Below are 11,810 nucleotides of genomic sequence, written 5' to 3'. Positions count from 1 at the left end.
AACCATCAGAACATCACCATGACATCTGGCATTTCAAAGAAACAGATTCCCAGCTTCCTAGGCCATAACTGCATCCTGCTACAAATACAGGAAGATGTAGGTAAAATGCTGTTCACTGCTGTGCCGTTTACAATTGTGAATAAAGTTGGAAATGATCCAAATGTCTACACAAAAGAGGAATGGTTAAATAAATTAGGGTGTATCCTAATGGAATGCTATTCCTAATAGCTATAAGAAACGATGACACATCTCAGTTAACTGACTTGGAATAATGTTCTCAATATTGTTAAGTGAAAAAGAACTTTGTATGTATGCTAAAGCTTGCATTTTTGTTTACAAAAACACCTACATGTGTATAGACTGGCATAGGGAAACTCCGCAAAGACATATTCCCGATGATAGTAATAGTTGTCTCCTAGCGATGCAATATCAGGTGATCATAATTTTTTTTCTCTTTGCCTTTCGGTATTTTCTATTTTGACACAATGATCACATACACTACTTGGAAAACTTAAAAATTATACAACAAAGAAGCCAAGCTAAGTCTTCACTACAGACCTATGAGATGTAAGCACTACTGATCTCCCTTCCTTGATGATACTTAAGGCACAATTCCACAAGAATCGCCGGGCTTTGGGGTCCATGCCTGTGGTCGGTTCATCCTGTAATCAGAATAAAATAAGCCCTATTATATGCTGAAAGAAAAATCAAAGATAGGTTTGGTTTTAAATGCAGAAGATCTCTGAAACAGCCTGAGTTTTAACTCACCATTCTATTTATTTCTTGATAGACCAAAGAACCAGACCTTATACATAAGAGTATTTCATACCTATTCGCAACCAATTCACTTTCACAAATGTGTCACTTGAAGTAGAAAACTGAAATTTAATTTTTTTAAAATTTTATTTATTTATTTATTGACTGTGTAGGGTCTTCATTGCTGCACTGGGCTCTCTCTAGTTGTAGCAAGCGGGGGCTACTCTTTGTTGTGGTGCGCAGGGCTCCTCATTGTGGTGGCCTCTTTTGTTGCGGAGCACTGGCTTTAGGCGTGTGGGCTTCAGTAGTTGTGGCACATGGGCTCAATGGTTGTGGCTCACGGGTTCTAGAGCACAGGCTCAGTAGTTGTGGCACACGGGCTTAGTTGCTCCGCAGCATGTGGTATATTCCTGGGGCAGGGATCGAACCCATATCCCCTGCATTGGCAGGTGGATTCTTAACCACTGCGCCACCTAGGAAGTCCTCAAATTTAATTTTTTATGAAATGAAATTTCTCCAAATAAACAGAAAGGGAAGGGGAAAATTCATTTAGTTTCAATCATCGTTTCATGACTGACAAGTATATACTAAAAATTATTTTTGTCTGAAATGTCTACTGAAGTCAGTTTCAGATTTGAGTAAAATTCCTTTTCTTTTCTTTTCTTTTTTTTTTTTTTAAATTCTAGTTCACTCTGGCTTAATCTGTTATACTGTACTTGCTAGTCTCAGAGAAATAAATTTCAAATCCAAATAGTCTGGATAACTTTAAAGCCTCAGCCCAAGGCTTCTTCCTGTAATAACTTCAATGCTCTTCTCCTCTGCAGAAGAAAAAGGGTTAAGGGCCACTATCAGTCCGACCTTCTGTCTTCCATTTATCTGTATGTAAGGAACTATGACCCAGGTGCTACCTTGGGGATCCTGAAGCTACATCCACACTGTCCATCTTCAGGGTATGAACACATAGATGGAATACAGAATGGTCCAGAGAAAGGTCAAATCACATACCCAGCTTCAGCCACGCTAGTTGAGATTCTCCATCAGAGAAACAAGGTTCCTGGGGTACCCCCTCTTTTGGAGCATCCGAGGGCATGGGAGAGCCACCCCGATGTGTGTGAAGGAGAGGGACAAGGGAGCTTCCCTCTGGTTCTCTGAGGGGCTGGCATCCTGGGGGCAGCTCTGCTATTCCTCATCAGGGGAGGGGGGCGTGCCATTGCCAAGCCAGTCATGACATCCAGGACTTTGGAAAAGAGATGTTTTCCATTCCGGCCAGAACAACGTTTTCCATTCACAGTCACACTCACCAGAAACACCACGGGAGGCCCGCCGATCAAAGCCATGGCTGTCGAGAGCTTGCGCTTATTGCCTCCACTGTAGTTCCCAGCATATTTTTCTCCATACTTCACGAGGCCCAGTTTCCGAATTGCCCACTCGCCAACCTAAGAGTGATAAAAAGCGCCCTGACCTTTGCTGGATTTGGTAATTTTATCACGCTTTCTTACACATGCATGTGAAAACTCTTTCACTGAGTAGAATCAGATTCTATAAAATCATGACCTGGCAAGTGCGGAGGAGCCAACAGCAGGGTGAAGGGACTGGTGTGGGTGGGAGCGGCACTGCCCTTGCCCTCCAGCGTGCGCCAGCTCACCCGTCCCTGCCCCATCGCCACCACTGGCTTCCCACCCTGAAAGCGGCTGCAAACAGCTGGCACTCCATATTGCTGCATCCACAAGGAAGAACAGCCTGAAGCGGGTGGTCACGTGTGAAGGTCACAGCCATAAGGTATGCTGTCGGGATGCCAAAGGAGGCAGGCTGGCTTTCTGGTGCCCACGGTACCTTGCCAACTTCTTTCTCCGGGACTCCCCTCAAGAGCGCAAAGAACTCCACGTGTTCTCTTCCAGTCAGCAGCTCCGTGATGGCATCGAACTGAGGGCAATAGCCCATGTTCTGATGTACTTCGTGGATGTCTGATAAGATACTGCAAAGAAAAATGAAACTGGTCAGGTTTTTAAGCATTTAGATACTCTGATCAGACCATCCTGCCTAATATTCCTATAAAGGGTCCTGTGTATGACAAACATACCAGCGAGCACACTTGCCACAGCTTGAAGGAACAGCCTTTCTGCCCCCAGGATGCCAGCCCCTCCTGGAAGTCAGGGTTCCTGCCTCCCTCCTGCCCAGTCCTTGCCCCTGGCTCCCCCAACACCTCAATTTGCAGGCTCAGTCCCATTCAGAATTCCCAAGTCCATCCCAACTGTGGCACCATCTTTAGCAACAGCCTCAGGCACACTATCCTGGGGCTTTAACACTAAGTGTCCATCCCTGCCTTGATTCTGTGGCCCCGTCATAAGCACAGTGTGCTCTGTGGCTCCATTCAAGCCAGAGGAAGCTCTGCAACTCAGTGTGACTTCTTTCTGCCTTTTGCTGCCCACACACGGACTTGGCCACAGCATGGTCCAGACTCCCTGGTTCCACTAAATACTCAACCCATGAACCCGCCTGGTCTTGAAGGTTTTTATGATCACAGACTCTCTGAGAATCTGCTGACAACAAAACATATACCTACAGACACAATTTTACATAGATTGGTGGGGGCAGCTTTTAGGCCCTATGAAGCCAGTCTCAGCTTAGGATCCCTGATGTATGAGAAAGCTCAGTGTCACATCCAGTCTGACAGCTGCACTTTAGTCACCTCTGGACAGCCATGAGTTTGGCCTGTCAGCAGTATTCACTTCTCTCTGCATATAAATTAGTACTCCCAGATCCAGCCTTCTCCAGAACTATGATGGAGGCACTCACAGACCCTGTGCTCGGACCCCACAGCTACACTGCCCACGCCAGCTCTCGGAACCAGGCACTGTGAGGAACCTTAGCTTGGGCCAGCTGCCATGGCTGTGTGCCCCAGGAGCCTGGTACTGGGAACAAGCCTGGGAGAGCAGGTGTGTCGCCTTAGGCCAACTCTTCTAGAAATTCTGTTCTTGTAAACCTCCTTTACACTGCTACTGAAAAAACATATAACATGCAGAGGAGGAGAGCCATGAGTACGTTAAGTTTCTTGCCCTTTGCAATTTTATTGGTTAGTAGCTCTCTGTCCAAGTTGTCAGTCACCACCCTTTAGTATGTTGTGAAATAAATTTAATTGGTCACAATCAGCATTTTTAAAATGGCATGGTGGAGAGTAGAATAAGAAATATCAGAGTACACTACAAGCAGGAAGAGTGGGTACCGCTTTTCAAAATTTTTACTTAAGCTGTATGCCTGTTTATGTGTTTTTGTGTATTTACTGGGTTGAGTGGTAAAATGTATTTGGTACTATGGGTCTGATCAAAAAGTTTGAAAGCCGCTGCCTTGTACCATCTCTCCATATAAAAAGCCCAGAGACGTCCCACTCCTATTTAGAGTGCTCGAGGGTGACGTTGCCTAACGGGACTCTAAGTGTACGATACCCCTGAAAATCAGATGCTTAGTGATCTGGGCATTCTCAGATAACAGCCCGGTGGTGACACCAATAGTTGGCACACCCTTTAGAGAGGGTGATTTGACAAGTATATAAACTTTCATCTTGTAGGCATTTTCCCTGAGGAAACAATCAAGATGAATACGAGGACATATTTAGTGAAAAACAGAAACAAATGTCCAACGATAAGTTAACTGGTAAAATAAATGATAGGTACATGTACAGATATGTGTTTTATGCAGCAAAGTAAAATGCTACACCTTAGAATACATAACCCATTGGGAAATATTCAAAATACAGTCATTAACAACAAAAAACTAAATTAAAAATCTAGATATAGTATGATCTCAATTTTATAATATACTTATATGTGTATATAAAGTAGAGAGATTTGGGGTGATGGGAATGTTCTGAAATTATATTGTGATAATGGTTGTGCAATTCTGTAAATTGCCTGAAAGTTACTACTAAATTGTTCTCTTAAAACAAGTAAATTGTATGGTATATAAATTATACCTGAATAAAGCTGTTTAAAGAAAAATACAGTGACACTAAAAGGAAATGTGAATAGTAGTTATCTCTAGGTACTGGGATTATGGATGATTTTCATTTTCTTCTTTACAGTTTACTATATTTCAACATGTTTAGAAACTATACAGTGCTGTTATAATCAGAAAAATAACAACACACTCATTTAAATAAAGTTTAAAAAAAAAAGTCTTTGTGGCAAAATACCGACTTCTTTTCTCACCTGTTTTTGTTAAGGAAAGCATCTCCTCTGGTAACAGTGGTATCTCCCGTTAACATCTTGAAAGTTGATGATTTCCCAGCCCCATTGACACCCAGGAGTCCAAAGCACTGAAAAAGAATGGGTAAGCTGTATGAGCAAACTACTAAAAATCTGAATACAGATGACCCTTGTAAAACAATCACCTCAGCTTCATTTTTATGTAACATGATCCTAAAACATTCTTAATGAAGAGTCAACTATTTTCTTGGTTTTAAGAAATCATATAGATACTTAAATATACATTTTATAATGAAACCATTTAAAGTGTGGGTGTATTTGTAAATATTATTTGAGTTGTCAGGTTAAGGCCAAAGTTAATGTGCGAAAAAACAGTAATGAAAGCCAACAAGTCAAATTTCACCATCTAACCTGGTTAAAAGGCATACAAGAATACACACAGAAACGAGAAGGGAGAAAATCTATTTCTTAAAACCTATTTGAATTTCATTATCATCGTGAATGAATCACAAAATCACTTTTGGGCTGTGTATACTTTTCTTAAATTGTCTGAGATTATCCAACATTGTTGATACACGGGGCCCCCATCCTTTCAATGACTGATTGCTCCACATAGATATAAAATGGAGAAGCCTTTTAAAACCACTTTTAACCCCTTATAGACATTGTTGACTGGAGCAGAGACAGTCTGAATTGATTGGGGCAAACACAATGGAGACAACAGTGTCTTTACCTCACCAGGAGGAATGCCAACGCAAATCCTGTCAACAGCAGGTTTCCTCTTCCTTCTGTAGACCTGCAACAAACAAAATGCAAAACTTCACCAGCTGCAGTGACTCATGGCTGTCCCAGGCAACTGTGCACGAGGAAATTATGACCTAAACACACCACAAAACAAGACTCATCAGTAAGACTAAGCTACATATTTGATGTGCTAAAGCCTTGGTCCGTCTCTGTGGCAACTGGATTCTGAATGAAGCTTAAAATACAAGTGAATTTTTTAATGTTTTAATCTAACATCAGCCTTTTAAAAAACATATTGATCATTAATATCTTCATAATTTTTATTTAATATATAAAGATACTGTAGATATTTTAAAGATTAAATTCTATGGAGTAAAAATTTGTTATTGAAACATTGCAAATATTGAACATATTACAAAATAGTGAATTATTGGGATTCTGGCACCTAGAAAGAGCTGAAACAGACCCTCGTCTTAAGCAATGGAGATTTATCAGCTTTTTGGACCATGGACCAAACTCAAAACCAATCATTTATTCTCCCAACCTCAGCTTTGACTCGATATACAATATAAGATATTTTAATAACTAACCCATAAATGCAAGTGTGAAAAACAAATATACTCAAGAATGAGAACTCACATTACAATTATTCTCAGTAGGATTTCTTTAATTAAGAAGTCCCCATGATGTATTTTAAATAAAATTAAATTGACAGAAACTTGGTATAGATGCACATTTTAGGAAGCATGCTCGTTTTAATAAGAGAGTAGGCAAAATGCTAGTTTCCAATATATAAAGCTGAAAAAATTGAAGACAAGTTGTTATAGCCTGTCCTCATTGCCTCACCTTAGTTAATTCCTTGATTTCCAAGATGTCATTCTGTCCTCCACCATCAAGAATTCTCTGTCTTTCCCTCCTCACATCTTCATCCTCATCATTCAGAGGAGGAATCTTTGCCTTTATAGGTCTTAGGGGGAAAATTAAGAGAAAAAAAAAGTCAACATTTCAAGTTTTTTCTAAGTGAAAGACCCATTTTCTAAAGCAGTCCTGTAAAATCCATGCTCCAGAGCTGTCGGCAGCGTTGGGGGCCGGGGTACACCCGCATTAGGAAAATCAGCTTGATTATTTGCTTTGAGTTCAAGTCAATCCAACCACCACTGGTGAGTGTTTCCCTGTGCTCCTCCTCTGTGACCCTCAACCAGGCGCTCCGTGAGTTCTGAGAGAAAGCTCACCTGGGCCTGATGAAGAATCGGTACTGGATCAGCACTGTGACGAGGAAGAACACCACCCCTTCCACAGCCATGGCGAAGAGGTTTCGTCCCACCAAGTCCCAAGACAGCGGCGAGACAAAGCGATTCTCCCCTGGTGGACACAATGCAGAGATCCAGTCAGAATGCAGGCACCAGAGACCATGGCCCTTCCTCAAATTCAGGCTCAAATTCACCTATGTTCCTAGAAATACCAACGTTTATGGCCCATGACAAGGAGGAAAAAATAAAGGAGTCACCACTTTCCAAGACTGACTTAGGGTAAGGTTTGGGGGAAAGGTATTGTGACCCGGTATCAATCAGAACTTCAGAGCCAGTATGTATTAGATCTGTAACTTCATCTAAGAAATCTAATGCTTCCCTTTTAATGAGACATGCCAAAAATCCTTTGTAAAAGGCAAACAATCCAGGGTAATTTTTAGGGTCAGTATTTTAACAAATTATAAGCTTCACTAAGAAAGATTAGAAAGCACATTTAAAAGATGCCCCTTTCAGTAGCATATAATGTAACCTAGTGACTCAATTCATCTGGGTTTATATAAATAGTCCTTAAATTCCTTATATGTCCCCTTTGTACCTCCAAGTTAAAAAAAAAAATAGTCCCTCTTCTATGCCCATTAAATAACACGGCCCATCTAACTGTATAAGTGAGTCAGTAAAGAACAGTAATGTGGCCATAGGAGAAATATTTTTAAAGAGCCTAAAGGTAGAAAGAGCTGCAGTAAATTACCTTTTTATAGACTGTGTAAAAGGTAATATATGACCCCATCTGCAGGTCCATGATTTTCCTAATAGAGCCAAAGTTTGCATCTTTCCTTCTGATTCTCTGGCCTATACCTAGTTCTCAAAGCTGTGGTTTGACTTTTCCAATGACTGACAAACCCCACCAGTGGTATCAGGCACTGGGTCCAAGCTAAAGCCAATATTTTCCTTACCTCCAAAACTACCGTCTCACTTTTCAGACAAATGGTTGTATCACAAGACCCATACCACAACCAGCTGTGCTGACATGAGCTCTATCAGTGGAGGGAAGTCCTGTGCTCAGTCACCAGCCTCTTCCCAAAACAAAGGTAAAAGTACCAAGACCCAGGCAAACTGCCATCTCTATTAAAACATCCTGTATCCACTGCTGTCACTCACCAAACCTTTCCAAGGCATCAGCCATTGCCTGGTTTTTCACCATGTCGATGAGCCCCCGTCCCAGGCAAAAATGTGGGAAGATCAAGAACACTGACTTCAGGATATCATTGATGTTATTCAGCTTCTAAAAAACAATAAGACAGAGGGAGACTGTACGTGTTTCGTGATTCAGCCTAAAAATTTACAAAAGTTTAAAATATAGGAGTGAAGAAAAAATTTGATTTCCTGAGGTCAACCTGAATCTCTGAATTCAGATACCAATAAACAGCAGTAGTCATAGCTGATGATATATAATGTAATAAAAATTTTGCTCTGTAGAAAATCTTGAATAATGCTATGCATACGGGAGAAATAAGAGCAAAGTTTAGAAGCACGATTAAATTTAATCAGAAGCAAATCCATCACAAAATATTTGCTTAGCATTTTAAAAGCAAATTGCTCATGTCTAGGTCAATACTTCAGTTTCAGGGTTTTGTTGGAATTTTAAAAATTCTTCTAGCATACATCACTCGAGCAGTGGCCAAATACCCAAGAACTGTGTAAGTTGCTATATGCTGGATGCACTGTGCTAGGGCACAGGAGAGGCAAAGATGAATAAGAAACAGTCTCTACTCTGAGGAAAAGAGATGTGGAAACAGGAAATTACTACATCATTGGATGTGCTGTACTGGAGGCATGGACTGTGTGGGCTTTGGGAGCACAGGGAAGAGAGAGCACCTCCCATAAGGCAGGTAAGGAAAGCTTCACATTCAAGCTCAGTCTTGAAGGGTAACTGAGATACTACCCATTTCTGTGACAGAGAAACCACAGAATCAGGTAGTATCTCACATTGCTGGTGAAGAGCTCCAGCACCAACGTGCCACACTGCCACTGACACCTAAGAAGAGGTTCACACTAGTGAGGACCACGTAGGCTGTGCTGGGCATCTTGCACCAGGCCTACAGGAGCACGGAGGATTTAAGGGGCCACTCAGCCGAAGCGCACCATGCCTTGGGAGAGGGTGCGGTGGGGACTGTCTAGGAAGGCTTGTACACCTGAGAGGCCTTGTGGGCTAAGTTAAGGTGTTTGGACGAAGGCAGAGGCAGCAAGAGTGGACAGGGAACCTTGTTTAAGAGATCTGTAATGGGAGGAACTGGCAAGAAAGGAAAGAAGCAAAAGCAAAGCATATGAAATGGCTCTAGTGTGGCCAGCTGCGGTGACTGGGTGGATGGTAGTGCCATCCAGCGTGACAGGAATGGCAAGAGAAATACTGGATTCTGAGGGGAAGATGATTAGCACATGGCCAGTCTGGGGTATCCTTCAGTTAGTCTAAAGAGAGCCATTCCCTGGGCAAGGGAGAATGTGAGACTAGAGTTCAAAAGAAGAGCTGGGGCTAAAGGCACAGATCTGAGAGAGAACAACCGGAGACACTGAGAGGTGGTGGTAAAAGCTTCTGGCATGAATGGCATCCCCCAGAGACAGCATCTAAAGTGGGAAATAAGATGCCAGACGGCCGAATATTGGAGAAAGCAGCATTTAAACAGAAAGGCGTATAAAAGAACATGTTAAAGGAAACAGAATGGATCAGAGACATATAAGGAAAAGAAGTGAGAGATGCTGTGCAAACCGAGGAAAGACAGACAGACTCCGTAAAAGGACAGAGTGGTCCATGGTGTCAACACCACAGGCAGGCAGAATAAGATCGTGACTGAACACTACGCTCATCCCAGCATCTCCTTCTGCAGGACTCACATTGTTGGTGAAGAGCTCCAGCACAAAAGTGGCCACACTGCCATTGATGCCAATGAAGAGGTTCACGCTAGTGAGGACCACGTAGGCTGTGCTGGGGATCTTGAACACGAAGGAGGCCGGGTACATGAGAGGTGTGATAGACCACCTGGTGAGGCACAAAGACAGATGTCCACTGGGTGTCCCCTGCCTTCCCCCTGACATCCAAGACCATATGCCCCATCCACGGGTGCCTTACCCGTACAGCAAAAGTAGAAGGGCTAGCACAGGCAGGTTGGTGGAGGACACGTAGGACTTCTGCTGGAAGCAGATGAAGATGATGGTGACCAGTGTAGCAGGGACCACGTAGTTGCACTAAAAGTGAAACAAAGAAATCAAGGTCACCCCTAAGTCAAAGCTACAACACATCTCAAGTCTGCATCATCAGCAGAAAGAAAGGGCAGATCAACATACTGAAGAATAACGTTGAATTAATGAAGCCACAAAACCTATTAATCAACATACTGGACAATACACTTTGACGAGCATTTTACCCTTGGCTGATTTTATAAACTGCATGTCCTTTCTGTCTTTCCAACAGATAAGCCAAGGTGTCACGCTCAGTAAACTTACTGAACGATGGATTCTCAGTCACAGTAATTTCAATTTCACAGGCAGCAAGGAAGCTGCCGTTATTCTTCCCGAAGATGATTGTGTCTGTTTCATCATTAATGCTATATTATAGTCTGCCCAAGTTCAAGCTCACTTGTAATCTATTTATGAGGTAAGCACTTATAACATGAATGTCAGAACTGTTTCATCACACCGAGACTAATTTTAAAGTCTGTCCTGACAGTGTCTCAAGCATTAAAATGCAGAAATAAAGACGTGACCCCAGGACAATTACGGGAATTCATAGCTGGCAGAGCAGAGCACAGGCAGGGAGGCGGTAGTAGGCTTGTCAGCTGTTAGAAGAATTTGTAGCTTCAGACCGTAGGGCTCTGTGCCTCAGTCCCACCCTACTCAACTGTGTTTTTCAACACCTTAGATGAAGATGAACTTATAGCAAATTTCAGAGGTTCTAAAGCAGGGAGGGACAGATAACATACACAGGAAGATAAGTGGTATTCCTGAGTCAGGGACTTTATCTTCATTTCTGAATCCTGCGATGCCTGGCAGAGTCAGACATGGAGTCAACAGTCAGTATGTATGTGCTTAGTCAATAAAGCAATTACTGGGATAAAACCAAAACAAATGGACACTACGTAAAATTGTTTAACAGGGATAAATATAAAGTTTTATGTATGTTTTTAAAAACCTTTACATTTATATATAACTATAAATAAGTATAAAGTTTGATTATATATATATATATATATATGTTTTACATTCATATATAAATATAAAGGTTCAAAAAAGTCAATTGCATTAGTACACAGTGAAAGGGACCCCATAAATATTAGCTGTGAAACAGTTCACTACCAAGTTGCCAACAAGACAGTGCTACTTCCAAAATGCAATACCCCTGGGCTGAGTAATAGGAGTATGGAATAAAGATCAACTCCCTCTAGACTCGTAAACATTCAGACCACAGCCTGAATATAAGGTGAATTCCAGGCTTCGCTTTTCAAAAGGCACATGAACAATATGGAGCATGGCCACAGAGAGGCAATCAGGTCAGAGCAATGACAAGTCTGAGAGGCTTGCTATAATCTACACCGGCACCATCATCATCACCCACATTTGCGCAGCGCTTCAGAGATGACAAAGTGTGTTCTCATATATCATCTTATCTGGGGAAAGCTTAATGACAGGTGTTTTCAAATATCTGTGGGGCTGTCCAGCGGCAGAAGAATTAAATGTCCTCTGTGTGGCCTACAATGAATGGAACTCATAGGGAGATACCTTTCCACTCCGTGTTACAAAAATTAGAACTTCAGAATCCTTTGAAGTCCTCCATATTGGTCCAAACAGAAGCAACATATTACAGCTG

The 11,810-nt window shown here is 42.0% G+C and overlaps 1 protein-coding gene across 3 annotated transcripts in view; it reads right to left on the bottom strand.

Annotated features, from left to right (window-relative positions):
- The window catches only part of ABCA1 (ATP binding cassette subfamily A member 1), a 123,802-nt gene that overhangs the window by 1,972 nt on the left and 110,020 nt on the right, over positions 1-11,810 (bottom strand). For all 3 annotated transcript variants that reach the window (XM_057720426.1, XM_057720425.1, XM_057720427.1), the window contains 10 exons: positions 10,077-10,192; positions 9,842-9,986; positions 8,111-8,234; positions 6,935-7,064; positions 6,549-6,669; positions 5,692-5,754; positions 4,962-5,068; positions 2,590-2,731; positions 2,058-2,192; positions 559-662 (listed from right to left, as the gene is read on the bottom strand). In XM_057720426.1, coding sequence (XP_057576409.1) covers positions 559-662; positions 2,058-2,192; positions 2,590-2,731; positions 4,962-5,068; positions 5,692-5,754; positions 6,549-6,669; positions 6,935-7,064; positions 8,111-8,234; positions 9,842-9,986; positions 10,077-10,192 — 1,187 coding nt within the window. The remainder of the gene's footprint in view (positions 1-558; positions 663-2,057; positions 2,193-2,589; positions 2,732-4,961; positions 5,069-5,691; positions 5,755-6,548; positions 6,670-6,934; positions 7,065-8,110; positions 8,235-9,841; positions 9,987-10,076; positions 10,193-11,810) is intronic.

This window comes from Hippopotamus amphibius, chromosome 2 (assembly GCF_030028045.1).
Source record: "Hippopotamus amphibius kiboko isolate mHipAmp2 chromosome 2, mHipAmp2.hap2, whole genome shotgun sequence".
Taxonomy (NCBI): domain Eukaryota; kingdom Metazoa; phylum Chordata; class Mammalia; order Artiodactyla; family Hippopotamidae; genus Hippopotamus; species Hippopotamus amphibius.
The sequence above is the reverse complement of the archived record's forward strand: the minus strand, read 5'-3'. Positions and strand labels throughout refer to the sequence as shown.